The sequence below is a fragment of the Orycteropus afer genome, unplaced genomic scaffold (genome assembly GCF_000298275.1).
Source record: "Orycteropus afer afer isolate SDZICR_OR568_19922 unplaced genomic scaffold, OryAfe1.0 scaffold00038, whole genome shotgun sequence".
Classification (NCBI taxonomy): domain Eukaryota; kingdom Metazoa; phylum Chordata; class Mammalia; order Tubulidentata; family Orycteropodidae; genus Orycteropus; species Orycteropus afer.
Window position 1 is genome coordinate 13,101,372 of NW_006921625.1, and position 23,588 is coordinate 13,124,959.

The following is a 23,588-nucleotide window of genomic DNA, read 5'->3' on the forward strand; positions in this document are numbered from 1 at the left end:
AAAAAAAAAAAAAGAAACAAACAAACAAAAAAGACCATCCTTGTTTAATCAAATTTGGAAGTGGAGACTAATAACTGGACCAAGTTTTCAAATACGCTGGAACCTTCAGCTGACATTATGTCTTTTTCAAAACTATGACTTAAAAACTCTATTCACATGGGTTGACATGGGTCTCACAACATGATTACAGCTTTACACTGCGCCTGCCCTAATGTTAAAAGACAAGGGGACTAAAGATGAGGTAGAAAAGACTCACAGTCCTGCCCAAACTGAGCTAACTTACTGTTCATCCAACAGTGAAAATAACATGACCCCGGGTTGAGGAGAAGGAGAGAACTAAGTATACAGACACTGCTTCACCATTCTCCCCTCTCCCAGGCAAATCACTGCCATCAGCATACAATATAGGGGCCACCCCAGACCCACACCTGGGCCAAGTAAGGAGTCTCCCCTCAGTCAGTGCATCACACTCGCTTGCCCGCCCACCTCCCTGGGAAGGTACCACTGTGCAGCAGAGAAGCAGCGTTTGAAGATGCTGCAGCTTCTGCTTAAAGCAACGTTTGGTTCGTAGTTTTTATACAGAACATTAGAAATTATCTAGTCATATTAATAACACTTTCTTTGAAAAACAAAAAAAACCCTGAAGACATGCCCAAATCTAGTTACAGACTGTTGCAATTTTAATATTCAAAACAGGATAGCATGCATTTGTCAGACACAATTATTCCTCAAAAAGCATTCAAACCAGCAAAACGTTCCCCCAGGAATGAATCAAAGATCTCTACAGATCCAACTCCGCTCAAGTAACACTGTCATGGCATACCCACTCCGCACCCACCTTTCCTCACTCAGAAAGGAGCCAGTAGGTTTGGCTCTTTGAGGAGAATGTGCTGTTCATGTCTCTCCTAGGATCAGTGCCTCACCGTTCACTCTCTCTCTCCTGCTTCAACCTCTCTTTCTACTAGCTCCTTTCCTGTCACCTATACACATGGTGAGGTATGTCAGAACTTTTTTTTTCCCCTTTCAACTCTGTTCTTCAACCCTGGAATGGCCACCACACATCAGCAGGGTTCAAACACAGTCAGTCAGCATAGTCAATGGGACTGTGAGGAGTGTAGTCTGACTGGGGTAGGTCCAAGGGTGAAGACTCCAATAAATAGTCTGGGAGGAGTGGAACAAGCAGCCTCTTCAACTCTGCAAAGGACCCGCCTCTTCTGTCCCCTCCAGGATGTCCTCTCCCTGCTGTCTCCTCCCCCGATGCCTTAGACTCCAGTTGCTCTGGGGTCTCCCCAAGTTCTGACTGCTCTTCCTCAGTCCCCTTTGCTGTCCCTAAGACACTGGTGGTTCCCAACGTTCCCTCCTGGGCTCTCTCCTCCTTCTTCATGTTCTTTCTAAAAAACCTCATCCTTTCATCACCCCCATTACTCCCGTATTTGTTGACTCATTCTTTCACCCTGAGCTCAAGACTAAATCTACCATCTCCCCCTCACTGACACAACACACTAGTCAACATCTGTTCCCCAAATATTGCTCCTTCTCTGGCATGCCCTCGTCAGGCATAGCTTTACCACCCACGGGATCACTTAAGCAAGACCTTGGCATCATCTCCCACTACTCTCCTTAAAATTTTTCCTCTCAACCTATTTTACTTATCCAATGTTGCTACAACAAAAATACCACAAGTGGGTGGCTTTGGCAAACAGAAATTTACTTTCTCACAGTTTAGGAAGCTAGAGGTCTGAATTTAGAGCACCAGTTCGAGGAAAGGCTTTCTCTCTCCGTCAGCTCTGGTGCAAGATCTCTGTCTCTTCAGCTTTGGCTTCCTTGTTCCTTAGAGAGTCCATGTGTCTTGGCATCTCTCTTATCCCATCTCTTTTCTGCTCATCTGCTTATTTAATCTCTTTTATATCTCAAAAGAGACTAACTCAAGATACACTCTACGCTAACCATGACTCATTAACACAGCAAAGAACAAAGACAAGCCTTTCCCAAATGGTATGATAACTAGAGGCATAGATGTTAGGATTTAGAACACTTACTCTGGAGGATGTAATTCAATCCATAAGAACACCGAACCACTTCTAGGTCACTGCCACTGTGTTAATTTAGATCTTTACCTTTTGTCCAGGTCAGTGTGTCTCATTGCAGATGCCAGGAATGACAAGTTTAAGAGGAATGGTGTCACATTCACAATCAAAAAGAACATTTCAAGGTCTATCCTGAAATAAAATGCTGTCAGTGATAGAATAATATCATAAGCCTATAAGGAAGACCAGTTAATAACACTATTTTTCAAATTTACACAATAACCACTAATGCCAAAGATGAAGAAATTGAAGATTTTTACCAACTTCCACAATCTCAAATTGATCAAACATGCAATCAACTGATAATTACTGGTGATTGGAATGCAAAAGTTAGAAACAAAGAAGGACTGGTAGTTGGAAAATATGGCCTTGGCGACAGAACTGGAGAATGCATGATAGAATTTTGCAAGACTTACTCATTGCAAACACCTTTTTTCAACAACACAAACAGCAACTATACACATGGAACTCACCAGATGGAATACACAGGAATCAAACCAACTACATCTGTGGAAAGAGGTGATGGAGAAGCTCAATATCATCAGTCAGAATAAGGCCAGGGGCTGAGTGTGGAACAGACCATCAATTGCTCATGTGCAAGTTTAAACTGAAGTGGAAGAAAATTAACACAAGTTCACGAGAGCCAAACAGGACCACGACATTATTCCACCTGATCTGAGAGACTAACTCAATAACAGACTTGATGCACTGAACACTAATGACTGAAGACCAGACAAGCTGTGGGATGACATCATACATGAAGAAAGCAAAAGGTCATTAAAAAGAACGGGTGGGGGTGCGGGACAGACCAAAGTGGATGTCAAAACAGACTCTAAAACTTGCTCTTGAATGTAAAATAGATAAAGCAAAAGGAAGAAATGATAAAGCAAAAGAGTTGAGCAGAAGATTTCAAAGGGCACCTTGAGAAGACAAAGTAAAACATTATACTGAAATGTACAAAAACCTGGAGTTAGAAAACCAAATCGAAACAACATCCTTGACATTTTTCAAGCTGAAAGAACTGAAGAAAAAATTCAAGCCTTGAGTTGTAATAATGAAGGATTCTATGGGCAAAATATTGAATGATGCAGGAAGCATCAAAAGAAGATGGAAGACATCTGGAGCAAAGAAGAGTGAAGAAAATCAAAGCAAGAAAACAATTAGTCCAGAGGTCTAATGGACCACATGAACCCCCAGACTCCATGACTCTAAAACCAGAAGAACTAGATGGTACCCAGCTACCACTGCAGACTGTTCTGATTGTTGTGGTTGTTGTTGTGTGCCGTCGAGTCGGACCTGACTCATAGCAACCCCTCCTTGGGTTTCTGAGGTGGTATCACTACAGAAGTAGATTGCCCAACCTTCCTTCTGAGGAGCGGCTGAGGGGTTTGAACCTCCAGCCTCCTGGTTACCAGTCAAATGCCTTAAGCACTATGCTATCAGAGCTCCTAACTGCTCTGAAAGGGATCACAACAGGAAGTCTTGTATAGAGTATGGAACAAAACTCATAATGGTAAGAAAAAGACTGATCAGATGAAGACTAGTAGAACCTCCAAGATTATAGCCCTTAGACACACTTCAAGTTGGGACCTGAACTCAACCCCCACAGCCCAACTTTCAGCTGATCAATAGGATATAAGGGGAACAATAATACCAGGAGGGTATGCACTCATTAGAACGATCAACCACATGAGATCGAGAGCAGTATTTGCCCAGGGATAGAGCTAGGAAGGCAAAAGCAGATGAGAAGGGATGAAGGGAAGGAGCAGTGCAGGGAGGAAGTGGGAGAATGTGGCTGCATTATGGGGACTGCAGTGAATGTCACAGAACAGAATGTGCATGGACTGCTGAATGGAAAATCAGCTTGTTCTGTAAGCTTTCACCCAAATCACAATATAAAATAAAATGAAAAAGAAGATAGAAAAAACACACAAGAGTCACTGTATCAAAAATATTCAACCATTTCAGGAGGTAGTATACGATCAAGAACCAATGGTAATGAAGGCAGAAGTCCAAGCTGCACTGAAATCATTGGTAAAAAAACAAGGCTCCAGGAACTGACGGAAGACCCGCTGAGACGTTTCTACAAATGGATGTAACGCTGAAAGCACTCACTCGTCTATGCCAAGAAATGTCAAAGACAGCTACCTGGTCAGCTGACTAGAAAAGATCCATATTCATGTCTGTTCCAAAGAAAGTTGATTCAACAGAATGTGGAAATTATCGAACAGTATCACTATTATCACATGCAAGTAAAATTATGCTGGAGATAATTCAAAAACAGTTGCAGTAGTACATCAGCAGGGAATTGCCAGAAATTCAAGCCAGATACAAAAGAGGACATGGAATGAGGGACATCATTGCTGATATCAAATGGATGCTGGCTGAAAGTGGAGAAAATCAGATAGATGTCTACCTGAGTTTTACTGACTATGCAAATGCATTCAACTGTGTGGATTGTAACAAATTATAACACATTATGGATAAGGGGAATTCCAGAACACTAAACTGTGCTCATGAGGAACCTGTACAGAAACCAAGAGGCAACTGTTTGAACGGAACAAAGAGATACTGCATGGTTTAAAATCAGGAAAGGTATGAGTCCCATATCACTTCACCATACTTACTCAATCTGTATGCTGAGCAAATAACTATCTGAAGAAGGATGCAACAGCAGGACTAGAAGAGGACTCATTAACAAGCTGTGATACACAGATGACACAACTTTGCTTGCTCACTTCAAGTGCTTAGTGATGAAGATCAAAGACTACAGCCCTCAATCTGGAATACACTTCAACATAAAGAAAACAAAAATCCTCACAACTAGCCAACAAGCAACATGATGATAAAGGAAGAAAATATTAAAGTTGACAAGCATTTTATTTTACTTAGATCCACATCCAATGCCCATGAAAGCAGCAGTTAAAAATTCAAACAGCATACTGTGTTGGGCAAATACGCTGCAAAAGATCTCTTTGAAGTGTTGGGGGGGGGGGCAACAAAGGCGTCACTTTGAGGACTACCTTGAACCTGACCCAAGCTGTAGTACTGTGGTATTTTCAACTGCCTCATATGCATGTGTAAGCTGGACAAGGCATAGGGAAGAAAGAAGAATTGACCCCTTTGAATTATGGTGTTGGCCACGAATACTGAATATACCACGGACTTCCAGAAGAATGAACAAATTTGTCCTAGAAGTACAATCAGAATGCTCCTGGGAAGGGAGGACAGCAAGACTTTATCTCAACTACTTTGAACACTTTATCAGAAGGGACTAGTCCCTGCAGAAAGACATCATGCTTGGTAAAGTAGAAACCAAAAAACCAAATTCACTGCCGTCAAGTTGATTCTGACTCATAGTGACCCCCTTTGGGTTTCCAAGGTGGTAAATCTTTACAGAAGCAGACTGTCCAGTCTTCCTTCTGTGGAGTCACTGGTGGGTTTGAACCACCAACCTTCTGGTTAGCAGTCAAATGCCTCAGGCACTACACCACCAGAGTAAAGTAAAGTAGAGGGACAGCAAAAAAGATGACCCTCAATGAAATGGACTGACACAGTGGCTGCAACAATAGGCTCAAACACAGAGATTGTGAGGCTGGTGTAGAACTGAGCAGTGTTTCATTCTGTTGTACACAGGGTCATTATGAGCCGGGACTGACTCAACGACACCTAACAGTGTCTCTCACTGCAAGTTCTCCCTGTATGGTAGAGAGAGAATTCTTCTTTATGCATGATTATGCCACATAGTGCAGACAACCTAACAGCTTCCTTCCGTGAGCGAAGGAGTCACACAGTAGCACCAAGCTTCTGAACACAGCCTCAGACTTCCATCTCCCATCTGGCCTTTTATTCCCCTTTTCACTGCAGTGCCCAAATTTCCAGATGCCACGCCTGCCTCTGGACCAAGAACCCACGTGGCCCGTGCTTCAGTTCCTTGCACTGTGCAATTTCTGGTCCATGAGGATGACGCTTCTCTCTGAAACAGTCAACGTCTCCTGCTCTCATTTTACCTGTCCTCATACTCTGGTTGGAACAGGACTAATACAGGCTCCTTATCCTATAACTTCCTATCCACAACTCCAAAATCCCCAAAACACTGAAACCTGACATTTTTTAAAAAGTTTGGTGCTGACTCATTAAATGACAAAACACGCACTGAAGTGCTATGAGGCTGTGAATATCACTGTTCATCTCCCTTAGTACAAATATCCGTAGGTGTTTTTAAGAAATATTAACGTGTTAGACTGTGGTGATAATGCTTCAGGCTCACTGAGGTGTATAACATAATTGGAATAACCTTTTGAAAAGCCCCCAGAACTCTGAATTCTGAAACAACTATGGCCCTGAAGATGTCAGATAAGGGAATGTAGACCTGCACAGCAGAGCATAAACTCAGACCACAATCAGAAGTCTTTCTGTCTCTTAATCTTTCTAAAAAGAAACTTGAAGTCACTTTAAACATACATATTTTCAAAGAATATTTTAGAATCTTTTACACAATTACCTTGAGAACCATAGGATAGACCACTATCTTTCTGCAAGGGTTTAAGTCAGTTCTGCTGAAAAACAGAACAGAGGAAATGACTCCTCGGGACCCCTCCCAGTGTTTTGTTTAGACAGAGCCTTTGGGATTACCCGTAGAGTGCTGACAGGAGGGTCTATTCCCTTTCCCAGAGGCCCAGCCAGTTCTGCGAAGAACGTGTTTCGATCTCATCACAGGTTTGACACGTGTGATATCCACAAGGAAACCACCACCACAGGCCCCACGCAACACACCCCTACTTTTTCTACTGCTCTTACAACTTACGTTTCACAACCAAGATTAAGCACTGATGTTGCTGCTGCTTTAAGAAAAGGAAAATAAACTGATTTACTTTAAAGTTGGTATCCAGCTATCTCCATCTGGAGCTAAAACTTTAAACAATGTCTAAATGAGAAACCAAATATGGAAAATGATGCCATTATCTATTAAGGCAATGAATGAGAGACAAGGCCAATAAGATACGCAGACATTGAATGTAAGTCCATAAAACCTCAAGGGGTAATTTTTCAAAAGAGAGAACATCTATGTTTTCCTTTATCTGAACTCCACAGATTCTTCATACCTTGTACAGACCATTTAAAAAGATTGGCACAATGGTTTGGAAAATAATCTGGCAGTTCCTCAAAAGGTTAACCAAAGCCGACCAAGTCGATGCCTACTCAGGACAGGGTAGAACTGCTCCATAGGGTTTCCGAGGCTGTCAATCTTTACAGGAGCAGCTGCCACATCATTCTCCTATTGAACAGCTGGAGGGTCTCAACTCCTGGCCTTTCGGTTAGTGTTTCAGCCACTGTGCCACCAGGGCTTCTTCAAAAAGTCAAACAATTGGTCAAAAGATCGAGTAATTTCACTCCTAAAGTATATACCCAAGAGAAATGAAAACATATGTCTCTATCAAAAACCTGTCCATGAATGGTCACGGCAACATTATTCAGCCCCAAAGCAGAAATAATATAAATATCCATCAGCTGATGAAAGGATAAATAAAATGGGATAAATCCACATATGTTGTTGTTGTTACATGCCATCGAGTCGAACCCAACTCATAGTGACCCCTTCCTTGGGTTTCCAAGGTGGTATCACTACGGAAGTAGACTGCCCAACCTTCCTTCCAAGGAGTGGCTGGTGGGTTTGAACTGCCAGCCTTCTGGTTAGCAGTCAAGTGCCTTAGGCACTATGCTACCAGAGCTACCATATCCGTATATAATAAAACAGAATTCAGCCATAAGAAGGAATAAAGTATTGGTACACAATAAAACATATTGAACTTTGAAAATACTACGCTAAGTGGAAGGAGTCAGTCATAAAAGATCCTACACTGAGCTGTTTCATCAACATGGAATGTCCAGATAGGCAAGTCCTTAGACATTAAAAGCAGATCAGTGGTTGTCTAGGGCCGAGGGCAGGAACTGGTAATAGGTAGGGGGTTTCTTTCTGCAATGATGAAAATGTTCCAAAATCGATTGTGATTACAGTTGCGCAATTCTGTGACTATACAAAAAACTACTGAATTGTGCACTTTCAACAGGTGAATTTACGGTCTGCGAATTTTAACTCAGTAAAGCTAGCAAAAACAGAGCAAGCACATACACGAGGCAAAATGGCAACTGAAGCAGCGCACTAGAGATTCCCATTAATACCAGACTCTGAAATCCAACTGCTTCTGCTCCAGCTACAAGGCGGGCAAGGGTCTAGAAGATCCGAACCAGTGACCATACTACGGAGCCGTGGGGCCTGCGGGGAAAGCATGAAAGACGTGCATTGTTCAAAGCGATCCACAGGCCTCCGGAGACAGAGGCATTAGTTTTGTTTTTAAAAACCGTCTTTCTGTGTGCATAAAATATGTATGTTCATGAAAAAACAAGAGAACAACTAGGAAAACAATATGGAAAAATGGAAAAAATAAACACTATTCTGAAAAATTTTAAAATAAAACTGGTCCTTCAAAGAGCCTGGGGCAAATGAAAACAACCACTGAAATTCACCAGAGGACTGACAATGACTGTATCCAAGTGACAATGACCGTATCCAAGCGGTGGGATTTCCTCCCCCTCCTCCTTCATAATTTACCGTATAATCAGGAGAATGAAAGTGAAAATGATTAAACTCCCAAAAGCTCCTTTTAAATGAGCTATATGGGAAAGTCAAGTGCAGATCCAAAGAATCAAATTAACAGGTCAGAAAACAAGCCATTCCTGACCCTGCCCACAGCTGTTCTTGGTCCGCCCTCCTGTGATTCACTGTGTAAAGCCTCTGGACCATAAAACAGGACTGAGAAGAAGGAAGACTTAAATGCAAATTAACAAACTATACTCTGCTGAGACAAAGAAGCATCCAACTATTCCCTACAAAGGATGTGGAAATGCTTCCTCTGTGGTGACTTTTGGAAGCTCTGGTGGCATAGTGCCTAAGGCATCTGACTGCTAATCAGAAGGCTGGCGGTTCAAACCCACCAGCCACTCCTCGGAAGGAAGACTGGGCAATCTACTTCCATAGAGACACTGCCTCAGAACCCCAAGGAGGGGTCGCTGTGAGTCAGATGCGACCGGACAGCAGTGGGCCTGGTTTTTGGTTTTGTATGGCAGGAGCTCTAGTAGCATAATGCCTAAGGCACTTGACTGCTAACCAGAAGGCTGGCGGTTCAAACCCACCAGCCACTCCTCAGAAGGAAGGTTGGGCAATCTACTTCCGCGGTGATACCGCCTTGGAAACACAAAGAGGACTATGAGTCAGATCCGACTCGACGACACATAACAACAAAATGGTGACTTTTATCCTTAATTATTAAGGGTGAACATACTGCACTCTTCACATGGAACATAATCTCTAGTGCCCCTGCTAAGCACTGTAGCTTATACAGTCCAACAGTACCATAAATATACTCAACCAGGTTGTGTGGAAAAAGCTCTGGTGGCACAGTGGCTAAAGCACTCAGCTGCTAACCAAAAGGTCAGCGGTTGGAACCCACAGCCACTCCACAGAAGAAAGATGTGGCAGTCTGTTTCTGTAAAAGATTGACAGCCTTGGAAACCCTATTGGGCAGTTCCACTCTGTCCTCTAGGGGCACTGTGAATCAGAATCCACTTCACAGCACTGGTTTGTTGGGTTTTTTTTTTTTTTTTTTTTAAATGATGAGGGGCTCATTTTCATATTTCTTTGAAGATAATCGCTGTCACTCAAGAGTATTGAGAGAGAAAAGGAAAGTCTGAAGAATTAAAAAAAAAATCCTCAAACCTTTCATAACATTTACTCTTTTGTGTTTGAAAATTACATGTAAACCTTATTTCCAAAATTTGCTATTTTCCATTTAAACAATACTCAGTGGTTAGTTTCAGAAATCTTAGAGATTAGTGTCAGAAAACCTCCCTGAGAAGTTTCAGAGGGTCCAACCTTCTCTGGAAAGGGGTGACTTCATCTCCCCAGAGTTGGTAGTGCCGATCATCAAGCTAAGACCAAGATGCAGTCCCCAACTGCCAGGGCTCCAGGCTGCATGCTCAAACCAGAGTACCAGCAAGGGGGGCTCACTCTCAGGGGAGCAGTCCAAGGCAGCAGGCCATGCTGACCTTTCAACTTGTCAGCAAAGCCACCCAAAAGGCAGTGGTCACAAGTTCACTGGCTTAGTATACTAATACAATTTCTATGGGTCTGACTCAAACCAAACTCACTGCCGTGGAGTTGATCCCGACTCACAGCGACCCCTCCTTGGGTTTCCGAGGCAGTATTTCTATGGAAGTAGATCGCCCAAACTTCTTGACTAAAATAAGATGCAAACAAAAAATGCACACATCTGCTTTTAACAGGTCTAACTGCCCCCTAAGATAGCTACCTCTGCTCAAGCAACAGCAAATAGAGTTTGAGCAGCAACACCCATGAAAGCAGAATAAGAAGGGCTCAGGTCGCTCCTTCAGTTCCTATAAAAAATAGTTAAAATCAAGGCCCTCCTAAATTTGTTTTAATGATGATTTTAGTTTCTTAAAATTAGATTGTAGAATTTCAAGTGAAATCTGAAGCATGAAAATACTTACATTTTTATTTATTTTTTAAACAATTTAACCCTGCCCCCAAACCTCCTCCCCAGGAACTCAGCATGGAAAAACATGGTGCTGTATAGCCTACTATTCAGGCAACAGAGAGGCAGCAAAGCAGAGTGATACAGAACCAGTCCACTGGGGGCCAGGTCTGGACCCTACCACATGCCACCACGTGGCTTCATCCTGGCCATGCCCCTTTCCTTATCTGTATGGCGGATCAGAACAGCGCACAGCCTATGGGGGTGGGGGGCGTCTCCAGGACACTATATGATAACCCACAAGGCCTGCTTGACACACCATGAGCAAAGCAGGCTGTGAGGCAGCAGAGTGCTGACATCAGACCTGGTCTGAGCACTCTTGTCAGTTTCCACCAGGAAGCAGCAGGCTGGGTGGAAAAACACAAGCCTTAGCAACTCAATTATTCTGGCCTTAAATTGCTCTACTTGTAGGTTCAGTTTTCCTCCTTTGAAAATGAAAATATTACAGGAGATCAGTGGTTTATTTCTTTTAAAACCCCCCTTTTTTTAATGATAAAAGCAATAAAGTTTAGAAAAATTTCAAGAAGTACAGACAAAAAAGGATATAGTCAAAGTTAACTCTGGCCTTCTTGATTCTCCTCCTCCCCCAAATCAGCACAGTCTGTGTAGAGTCAAGGGGATTCCCTAGAAGAGGGGGCTTCCCAGGACAGGTCAAGTGGGCAGAGCCCCAGAACACTCCCATCACCACCTGACCAAAGCAGCTCCTATGTACCAGATTTCACAGAAGATTTCAAAACAAGGGTTCTACCAAAAGTAAGAAGTCTGAAAACCACAGGAATAAATTATTTTAAAGTCATTATCCAGCTCTAGGGAGCCCCTGGGTGGTGAGGTGTTGGATGTGCTCAGCTCCGAACTGCAGGCTGGAGGCTCAGTCCACCCAGAAGCACCTGGAAGAAAGGCCTGCACGCGCCTTCTGAGAAGTCAGCCACTGCAAACCCCTCGGGCTCCGTTCTACTCCCACACTTGGGGGTCAACTGTGAGCTGGAGTCAACAACGGTGACTGCTCCCCCAGGCTCCACAGCTGCAGGACTCTGGTCTACTGAACTGTTACCAACGGCATGTGGTGAGGCCATCTGAGCTCCTCCAATCACAACAGGGCGACAGAGTCACCACCAGCCCCCGGGCCCGTGAAGCAGAGGTCAGATACACCTTCTCTCTCCACCCGCCAACCTTTTTACCAATTCTGCCACCAGCTGTCCCTCCCACGGCACTCTCGGCTTCTCGACTGGGTTTAATAACTCATGGCAACGGCCACACAGAACTCACAGACACTTCACGACTACTGGGTTTATTAGGGCAGTACCAGGTTACAGTTCAGGCTCACGAATGCCTCGGGATAAAGTTCTGCGGTCAGTACAGCTTCTCAGCCATGCCCACAAAAGGCTTCTCCTCCAGCCCCTCCAGCCAGTCCAGCCTGTGCGCTGCTTGGACAAGTGTTACGAGGCTCATTAGCTCCCTGATAGGGGCCCAGAGGCACTCCAACCACCCAAACCAATCTTGCTGCCGTGGAGTTGGATCTGACTCATCGCGACCCCTCCCCTGAAGGTGCCCAGCTCTCTCATTCTGTGGGTCCTTGAGCCTAGCTCTGCCAGGAGCCCAGAGGCACCCCACTCCACCAGCAAGCCTCCTGCCCGAAGGCGCTAGCTGCTCACTCCTGCCAGTCGGCCGCTCCTGCTGCCTCTGCTGAAGTCACTTCTCTGCCGCTGCGTCTCTGTCTCTGATGGGACAGCCTTCCCTGTCTCCTGGGTCTAGAAGGTTCTTAGCCAAGGATCCTGGGCCCAAAGGACACACTCCACCCCAAACTCTTCTTTCTTGTGGTAGTGAGGTCCCCCTTCCTGCTCTGGGAGGACTCATTTTAAGTCTAGCAGGATGGCAAAACCAACCAAGCCCCAGTTAGGATTCCATACACCTCATTTCCATCGTCCCACCTCCACAAAGGTGCCATACACCTTATTTGCATTATGAGCAAGTCATTCTGTCCCCTAGGTGGGCCATAGCACTTCATTTGCACAGCCCCAGCCTATCACCTGGTGGGAATAGGACGACCATGGCGACCACGGCTCGAAAAGCCGGATGAAGCCCGCTGCATCACGTGAACCAAATCCGCGTCTTTGCTATCACATTTACACCCAATTTCAGTAACATTTCCTAAGATTTCACTTTACCTCCAGCTCAAGCTCCTGAGGCTCCATTTCAGAAAGCGACAGCACCGCAATCTTGGTAACTTTACAGACCTCATGGTCCCCTGGAAGTCTGCCCACCACCGCCTTCTGCCGAATTAGAATAAGCCACCACGGGAGATCTGGAAGAGAAAGGGCGTGTCAACAGCTGCTCTGCACAACGGGCTACTGTCCCGGCAAGATGAAGAGGAATTCAGCAACAGAATGTACGCACACAGTGAAGAGATGCAGCCTGCGAAAGTAAGAGCTCACTGTTGTCAAGTTTCCGGGGCGGTACCACTACAGGAATAGACTGCTCCATCTTCCTTCCGAGGAGTGGCTCGGAGGTTTGAACCACCAGCCCTCTGGTTAGCAGTCATATGCCTTAGGCACTATGCCACCAGAGCTCCTAAAGTAAAATACAAAGGAAGATAAAAAATGGCCTTTCCAAAACACCAAACTCATGCCGTTGAGGTGGATCCGACTCACAGAGCCTCCTCCTTGGGTTTCCGAGGTGGTATCACTACGGAAGTAGATTGCCCAACCTTTCTTCTGAGGAGTGGCTGGTGGGTTTGAACCGCCAGCCTTCTGGTTAGCAGTCAAATGCCTTAGGCACTATGCCACCAGAGTTTCCAAAATGGCCTTTAAACATGTTTAAAAAAAAAAAGTTTAACTGTGTTTGTTACGTGCCATCAAATTGATTCCAACAGCCAGCCACAGGCCAGAGTACCAGAACTGTCCCACAGAGCTTCTAGGCTGTAAGCTTTATGAGAACACATCGCTAGGTCTTTTTTTCCCATAAAGGGCTGGTCATCGGCTCAAACTGCCAACCTTTCTGTTGACAGCTGAGCATTCAACCAGTTCACCACCAGGGCTCCTTTTTACTCATAATTAGGGAAACGTAAATTAAAATGACACTGTGATACCATTTCTCACCTACCAGGTTGGGGACAATGAATAAAGAGTGCAACACATCCCGCTGGAGAGGCGATGGGAACAGGCCCACTCATCCGGTGGTGGTGGGAATGCAAACCAGCACGACTCACCTGGAGGGAAGTGTGCAGCACCTGACAAGGCAGGGCCAGCAAGTCTGCCTTCTGTACCGCCCAGTCACAAACCCCGCAAAGCCTATTCATGTTACAATTCAGAGCACACACAACGATCCGTAACAACAAATGGGCACTAATTGGCAACCACGTCGCATTATTTCTATTACTGTATCACCATGTAAAAGATGTGTTTGTGTACTTGAAAGTGTTTCTTCCATGTTTCTATGCACAGAAATGTACACTACGTAACAGACTAACATTTGACCAACTGACATTAAGACATGAACCAAATCATACCTAACTTTTCCAACTTATGTTGGACTTGAAGACAAATTACAAATTCAACTTACAAGTTCGACTTAAAGGCAGATTTGAGTGGAATCTGTTTGTAATCCAAGGACTCCCTGTTTAACCTATACATTTACCTTCTGACCCAGCAATCTGTCTCCGAGGAATTACCCTGAACATACACTTCAATCAAAACCAAAAACCAAACTCACTGCTGTTGAGTTGAATCCAACTCATAGCGACCCCTCCTTGGGTTTCCGAGGCGGTATCACTACAGAAGTAGATTGCCCAGCCTTCCTTCTGAGGAGCGGCTGGTGGGTTTGAACCGCCAGCCTTCTGGTTAGCAGTCAAGTTACTCTCAAGCCTGTTCACTGCAGCAGTTTGTAACAGTGAAATACTGGAAGCAACCAAACTGCTCAGACATGGGAGAGTGGCTGAATCAACCAGGGCACTTTCACACAACTGAGTACCTCTGCAGCCGAGAGAAGATGGCTGTGGTGAACTGTAAAGGAGCAACTGTGGAACACATATACCGTTAAGTGAAGAACTCAAAGTGCAAAAGAGCAGCCAGAGCGTGCTATCTTCACGTCAGGAAGAAGCAGACACAGTCGACATGTACCTGCTCTTTTGAAGGGGGCGGGGCACGAGGGATACACCAGAAATGAGTAAGACCGGTTCTCCACGGGGGGCTGGAGATGACGAGAAAAGGAGGAAGACCACCAGACAAGCCAGCTCTTAAAATCGTGTGCTCATCCTCATTATTACAGATTGCAGCAGTGTTTCTTCTATTTTTTGAGATTTTCTAAGTAGATAATAGGATCTCTTCTCTTTGCAATTAAAAACAACCCACTACGATTCCAGTTCATAGTGGCCCTATAACACAGAATAGAACCGCCCCATAGGGTCTCCAGGGCTGCAAATCTTTACAGAAGCAGACTGTCTTATCTTTCTCTCACAGGGTAGCTGGTGGATTTGAACGCAGACGTTATGGTTACCAGCCGAATGCTTTAGCCACTGTGCCACCAGAGTGCCTTCTCTCTTTATAATATGTATACCTATCCTTTCACTTTGTGTATGGCATCTAAAATCCATGCTTTTTCCATGAGGTGGAAATGAAGGTATAGCAAAAGAAAAATACCCAGGACACAGTAGGAGGTCAATGTTAGTCTCTTGAGTATCTTTAGTCTCACATATTGATCAAAAAAGAAAAACTAACCATAAAATGGGTAAGGAAATTGATATCCACTACTTTACTAAAATAACCACAAAATGGGTAAGGGTATCTACCAGTTATAATCTAAGTAATCTATCCTTAACTTCTTTCTTTTTTGGAAAATGGTATGCTGATAAGTGGGTTGGAATATTTTTTCTCCCCCTCTCAACTTGTCTTTAAATTTCTTTGGTTAAAATAAATAAATAAACAAAATAAAACAAAACACTGATTAACTTTGATTATGCTAGAATCAAAAACTTCAGCATAGCAATACAAAGTTAAAAGGCAAACCAGAAAACAACATTTGCAGCCAAAGGAATAACAGGATTAATATCCCTATTTTATAAAGAACCTCTAAAAACTGCAAAGAAAAAGAAAAATAATCCAAGACAAAAATGAGCAAAAGATGCAAACACACAATCCAGAGAAAACGAAACACAAAGGGCTGAAAAGATAAGAAAGGATGCGCCACCTCCTTGGTAACAGTGAAATGCACATTAATACAGCACCGAGACACGAGCACTCACACCAGTGATACACACAAATTATTTCCTGTCACATGGAAAAATACAGAAGGCGTCCTTATGCACTTTATATGGCTGCAGGCAAGCAGACCCTACCTTGGGAACAGCTATCAAAACCACAAATGCTTCTTTGACAGACATTCCAGGTCTGGTAATTTGCCGTAAAGATGTGCTAACAAATGAGGGATGCAACAGAGGTACAAGGTTATCCACAGTAGCACGATTTATAACAGAGCAGGACTGGAAGTGACCTAAAACAGACAACAGGCTAAGATGAATGATGATATTTCCAGATAGTTGAATATTATGCATATATTTTTAAAAAGTGAATAAAGATCCCATCCATGTTCAGTTTTAGAAAGATTTCCAAAACATGTTTTTAGGAGAAAAATGTAAGGGGTAGAGTACTAAGTGTATGCTAGCTTTCACACAGGAAACAGAAATTTATGCACAAATATTTGTATTTGTGAATGCACAAGATGACACTGGAAGGCATGCAGAAACTAATGCTAATGGTGACAGGCCGCATGGGGCCACGGAAGCTGGGCGTATGGGACAGAGGGACAGATTTTTCACAGACTGTCTTTGAAAACCAAAACCAAGCCGTCAATTTCATTCATAGCAACCCTTTCCTAGTATTTAAATTGTCAAACTAGGGACTGTAAAATTGCTGTTGTTTACTGCTATGGAGTTGATTAGTATTAGTATCATTCAAAAATTTAAATGGAAAAAAGCTGCTCTTTAGACACAACCCAAATGTCCTTCACTGGTACATGGATAAATATCCAAAAAATAGAATATTATTCAGCCATGAAAAGGAATGAAGTCCTAACACATCCCATAACACAAGCCTTGAAAACATGATGCTGAGTGAAAGGAATTTGCCACAGGGACATTGATTCCATTTATATGAAACGTTCAGAATAAGTAATCCATGGAGGCAGAAAGTACATTAATGGTTGCAAGGAACTGGGGGAGGGCAGATAGGGACAGACTTTATGAAGTGAAAAAATGGAACAAGATAGTGATGATGGTTGCATAACCTTGTGAATACACTAAAACCCACTGAATTGTACCCTTTAAAAAGGTGAATTTCATGGTATGTGAATCACACTTCATTGTGTCTAAAAAGCTCCTTCTGAAGAACAAAAGAACTTATTCAGAGTCTTACCTACTAGAGCAGAGAATAAAATACTAGAAAGTACATTTTCTGCCAAAGACAGGTTTGACGCTAGGACAGCTATTAATTTACGAAACATATGACCAGTAGAACAACCTAAAACATTAATGAAAATATATAGCTGTTTACAGTAGTGTTTAATGGAATAATAAAAAATAGTGAAATAGAAAGAAAAGTGAAACAATATGAACTGAACACTCAGATTTCATGCAAAAATCATTCTCTCTTTAAAAAAACCAAAAACCTTGTTAGAAATAACTGGAATCTTTCTTCCTGCAATTAACTGTGTCTTCCCTGAAACAAAACACAACAGCCCACAAAAAGCCTAGGAAATCCAGTAGGAAAGTGCTTGCTGAGTTACAGGATTAAATGATTCAAATATCCTTTTTGTAAGTTTGAATTTTAAGACAAGAACAATGTAAAATATAAACTCACTATTGGTTAGTGATCCCAGTATCCATTCAAACATAATTTTGTACATAAAAATTTTTACAGTGTCAAAGCAGGCTATTCTATTAACTTACATTACCCACCAAGGAAAGACGTTTCCATACTGAGATCTGGATATATAGGTTAACAAAGAGTTAAAGATCATTTCATCAATCAGGGTCCAATGGCATAAAGATAACTTTTTCAACTTAATAAATATATTACAATGGGAAAAAGTCAATTTTGTAACCCTGGTGCCTCTAGGAAAAGACAGACAAGGAAACTTGACTTCCCCAGCAAGATAAGAAACCTGATAAGGAAGTGAATATTTTGAAGAGCATGACCAGTAGGGCAAGCTGAAACAATAGCCCCGGAAAATATTACCAGCAATACACAATAAGTGAGTCCCTTAAAAGGGAATAAACAATTATGGGGTAAAGATTTTCATTCAGTCTGAGGGACAACGTTTTCTCCCTCTTTATCAACTCACCTCCTCATTTCTATCTACGTGGCTATGCACCCTACGGGCATGTAGAAAAGAGAAGCATTTGACCCAGCAACGCAGAGTGAGTAACTGGGGTGCAGTGAATGGCTTGGTATGTGGCTGGCTTTTCTAGACAAGGACTTTGTGACGTCTACCAGATTACTCGGTGGGACCCTGCAAACAAGATGTATGGAACTCTCATGTGAGGACTGGTTAATAGGAGCTCTGGTGGTATAGTGCCTAGGGCACCTGACTGCTGACCAGAAGGCTGGCGGTTCAAACCCACCAGCCACTCCTTGGAGGAAGGTTGGGCAATCTACTTCTGCAGTGATACCGCCTCAGAAACCGAAGGAGGGGTTGCTATCAGTCGGATCCGACTCCACGGCAGTGAGTTTGCTTTTTGGTTTGCTCGGCTTACAATGAGCTCTCCTAGAGGCAGAAGAGGGGACCTTACTGCCCTCAAGAGAGACCAGCCAGAGGTAGAGTGAAGTGAAGCACGTCCCTGGATCTGAGATCCCTGCACTGGACCTCCCTGGCAAAGATGCCCAGCAGAGACGCCCAGTTGAGATGCCCGGCTGAGAGACAGTGACAGGAGAACCAAGAGCACAAGGCATGAGACAGAGCCGTGGGCTTGCCAGCCCATGGAGTGAGAAAGCTGAGTGCCTTTGGGCAGGAGGCTTGCTGGAGGAGTGGGGCCTAGGTGTACCTACTGGCAGAGCTAACAGAGCTTCGTAACGCTTGCCTGAGCAGGGCAGAGGCCAGGCCGGGAGGCCAAGGGCCAGAGAGGCGAGCCTGAGGGCACAGCAGAGCGGAGACTGTCCTGATCGAAGACTTGTATCCTGAGAACGTTCCTGAACCTGAGTAGTAACCTATTACTTCTCTAAATAAACCCCGTAATTGTGAGTATCGTCTATGAGTTTAGTATAGCCACTGTAACGAATTAACAAACCCAGCAGAGAAGCAGTGGGTGCCATGGGTCAAGGGACGGGTGGTGTCAGAATTGGTAAAAAGGCTGGAGGGTGGTGGCATGTCTGGCCTCATAGGAATAAGCCTTGGGTTGTTGATGGTGACTCTATTTTCCCCTTGTGAGGCTGGAGGTCAGAAGGTGCTGCTCTCACGTCCTTTTTGCAGTAATCCTGGTTATTTATTTATTTATTTATTTATCAATCTAATCATATAGGGAATACATAAATGCATTCCACTTGTTATAAAAAGTAAATATGACAGAAACAACTGAAGCTCCCTTTGACCATTACCCTCAAATCCATGAATATTCTTTAAATCTAATCCGAACTCCATTTTTTGAACTCTGTCATGTAAGCAGCCAAACAAGACGGAGAACATTGGGTGTTCTCAGTACTCATCTTTTCACTATACTTGAGAGCTTCAAAATGCCTTTCTTCCCTTAGCAACCACCTAATTTATTCTGTCGTTTTCACTGCTCAATCTCAGGTACCTGGTGGCTAAAAGCACTGACCTTGGACGTCCAGTGCTCTCGGTGACTAAGGAGCCAATTACTAATTCGCTCACCTTCCAGACCCATCAGCTACTCAGCATTTCCTGACTGGTCATTCTGCTGCCTACCAATGCTTCCTAGGTCTGGGTCTATGGAAAAGTGACCGTGAGTCACTGGGACAGCATCTAGGACAAGAAGCACTTTAATAGGCTCTATTTCAAAAGTACCAAATGGTACAAGCACAGCATGTTCAGCTTAGCTTGTAAAGTTTACGACTAAGTTTAAATTCCTAATAAAGATCTACCATAAAATGAAATAATCTATAATACTTCATGAAATGTATAACTAAAACAGATATAAATGAATTTTTGCATTTATAAAAATGCAAAAACGTAATCCTTTGCATCTATAAAAGTTGTAAAAGTCTTAGAAAATTATAAAAGTCTTACTTATAAAGTCCTGTGGATGAAACGATGTCCTATATAAAAGTATATTTTCCAAATAACTACAGAAGAGCTCTGGTAGTATAGTGGTTAAAGCATTTGGCTGCTAACCAAAAGGTGAGCGGTTTGAACCCACCAGCGGCTCCAAAGGGAGAAGATGAGGCAGTTTGCGTCCATAAAGATTTACAGCCTTGGAAACCCTGTGGGGCAGTTACACTGTGTCCTATAGGGTCACTGGGAACTCTGGTAGCATAGTGCCTAAGGCACTTGACTGCTAACCAGAAGGCTGGCGGTTCAAACCCACCAGCCACTCCTCGGAAGGAAGATGGGGCAATCCCCTTCCATAATGATACTGCCTCGGAAACCCAAGGAGGGGTTGCTATGAGCCAGGTCCAACTCGACGGCACGTAACAACAACAACATGAGTCAGAATCAACTCAATGACAATGGGCTTATCCTTCTAAGCTGCTAACATGTCTTCTTATATATATGTTTATTGAAAACAATAATATATATTTTCATACACATTAAACTCGAGGATAATAAATATAATCAGGATTTTTATTTATGATGCAAGTCTATCATCATGTGGATAAAACACTGCGTTCAGAGATGACATAAGGATGTTCTAAAGGATAGAAGCAATTGGATCCTACAGAAAGGGACTCAAGGGCATGAAGAAAAAAAACTGTAAAAACTCCGACAACCACCAAGTCAATTAAATAAACAATCTTCATTTTCTGTACTGGATGGTTGATGCTAAATCTAATGAACTGAAAATCTACTACATGGATCAAGAGTCCTTTTCTGGTTTTTTTTTTTTTTCCTTTTAACTTTTTTACTGTGATCTGAGTGCACATTTACATAGCAGATCCGTTTTACTCGGAACAGTTCATGTACATCTGATTTCACGGCCCCAATTACCATCCCCAACCATAAGCGGCTCTCCTCCCTGTGACCACCCCCTCCCTGTGCCCTTCTTATCGATGCCTTCCTGTCTGGCCAGCTTTCCCTCTGTGTGAATGCTGCCCCTCTGATGTCTCATGGCTGATTGAGCTAAGGGGTGCATCTCCCTAGGGTAGGCAGATACATCTCCCCAGGGTAGGTATCTGCTTGGAGGCCTTTCTACTATTGAACTCAGGGCTAAACCTAGGAAGTGAGTCCATTTCCAGGCCCAAAGGATAACCCAAGGCCATAGTCTGGCAGGAAGATTTTTTCTTGATGGAGCTCTGGTGGCACAGTGGTTAAGGCACTCAGCAGCTAACCAAAAGGTTGGCAGCTCAAATCTACCTGCTGCTCCACAAGAGAAAGATGAAGCAGTCTACGTCTGTAAAGATTAACAGCCTTGAAAACCCTATGGGGCAGTTCTACTCTGTCCTATACGGTGGCCATGAGTTGGAATCAACTCATTGGCAGTGTTTGGTTTTTGCTCTTTTCTTAAACACAAAATTACTAGACCTAGTAATAATTTTATTATAATTATTTCTAAATGCTCAGTAAGACAAATACTCAAAAAGAATATAACAGAGGGAACAAACATGGGAAACACCTTTATAGGTCGTCTATTCCTAGTGATTCTTACTATAACAACCCTCCTCTCTAAAGCTCAAACTCAAAGCTTCTAATATCGCTTCCAAAGGAATGGCTAGGAAAGCAAATGGAGTCAAGGAGAATAGGAATCACTAGGGAAAACCACTGGCAATTTAAGGACAGGTTAAGTCATCTCTATTTGCAAATGATATGATCCTATATACAGAAAACTCCACAGAGTTCACAAGAAAACTTCTAGAGCTAATAAAGGAATGTAGCAAAGTTGCAGGGTACAAGGTCACAAACAAACAAAAATCAGCCGAGTTTCTATCCACCAGCAATGAGGAATCTGAAAGGGAAATTATGGAAACAATTCTATTTATAACATCTTCTAAGAGAACAAAATAGTTAGGACTAAATCTAACCAGGGGCATTATACAATGGAAACTATGAAACACTGTTGAAATAAATTAAGTAAGACTTAAATAAATGGAAAGATGTTCCACATTCATGGACTGGAAGGAAGACTTAATACTGTTAAGATAGCAATACTACCCAAAGAAATTCAACACAATCCCCATCAAAATCCCAACAGCATTCTTTACAGAAGTAGAAAAATCAATCCTCAACCTTATATGAAATGGCAAGAGGCCCCGAACAGCTAAACCAATGTTGGAAGAGACAAACAAAGTAGGGGGATTCTCACTTCTTGATTTTAAAACATACTGTACAGCTACAGTAATTAAAACAGCATAGTACTGGTACAACAACAGACACAGAGGCCAAGGGAATAAAAGTGAAAGTCCAGAAATAAACCAATACATGTATGGTCAACTGATTTTTACAAAGGTACTGACTGAGTCCATCTGATAGAGAAAGAAGAGTCTCTTCAGTAAACAGTGCTGGGAAAATTGGATTTCCACATGCAGAAAAATGAAACACTGTCCATGCCCACACCATACAAATGTTGGCAAGGAAGTGGGGTAAATGGAGCCCTTATCCATTGCTGATGGGAATGCAAAACGGTATAGCTGCTGTGGGGAGGTTCCTCAAAAAACTGAAAATAGAGCTACCCTATGACCCAGTAATTCCACCCCTAGGTATATACTCAAAACACTTGAAAGCAGAAACTCAAAGAGCCTTGCACATCCATGTCCACGGCAGCACTACTCAGAACAGCCAAAAGGTGGAAACCACCCGAATGCCTATCAACAGATGAATGGATAAACAATACATAGAACATACATAAAATGGAATACTACTCAGCCAGTAGGAGAAATGAAGTCTTGACACATACCACAGTATGGATGCAGCTTGAAGACATTATGCTGAGCAAAATAAGCCAATCACAAAAGGGTAAATACTGTATAATTTCACTTACTAAAAAAGACAAAAGAAGGCAAATATATAGAGACCAAAGCTTATTAGTGGTTGCCAAGGGTAGGAGGAGGAGGGAAAGGGAAGTAACAATGATGGAAAAATTGCATTGATTAAGGGTATTGCACAGCTGATTATCTTAACTTCTGTCAACAAGTTACACACCTGTAAAAAGTTGAATTGGCAAAAGTTGTGTGATAGATACATTTACAACAATGACAAAAAAAAAACAAACTGAGTAGCTGCTGAGGCTACTTATGTACAACCAAACACCTCATGGGTTTTGATTTCTTGGTTTGGAGGTTTAGGGTCATGATCATGGGACATACCAGTTAAATGGCCCAAAAATGTGTTCAGTGCTTCTGCTCTACTTTCTAGTTCACTGTGTAGTGCCTGGGGTCTTAAAAGTTTACAAGTGGCCATCCAAGGCATAACATTTGGTCTCTATTCATTTGACGCAACAGAGGAAGAAGAATCAGGAACAGGAAAGGAAGATATGGAATGTATGGCTAACTGCCTCCGAGAACAACTGCCTCCTTTGGCCAGTGCCCAGATACCACTGCTGGACATTCTGATCAAAGACTCCATAGAAGAAGGCTGATCATGAAGGGGGAATGCAGAAAAGAACTTCAGATTCTCACGGACTCTAGACTTTCTGGAGCCACAGAGGGTAGACGAAGCCTGAAACTATTGCCCTGAGATAATCCTTCAAACTTAAACCAAAGATACCCCTGATGTCATCTGAAAACAGCTTAAC

General features: G+C 43.0%; 1 protein-coding gene across 1 annotated transcript in view; it reads right to left on the reverse strand.

Annotated features, from left to right (window-relative positions):
* The window catches only part of INPP5F (inositol polyphosphate-5-phosphatase F), an 82,039-nt gene that overhangs the window by 42,878 nt on the left and 15,573 nt on the right, over nucleotides 1-23,588 (reverse strand). The window contains exon 3 of the mRNA XM_042780411.1: nucleotides 12,865-13,001. Coding sequence (XP_042636345.1) covers nucleotides 12,865-13,001 — 137 coding nt within the window. The remainder of the gene's footprint in view (nucleotides 1-12,864; nucleotides 13,002-23,588) is intronic.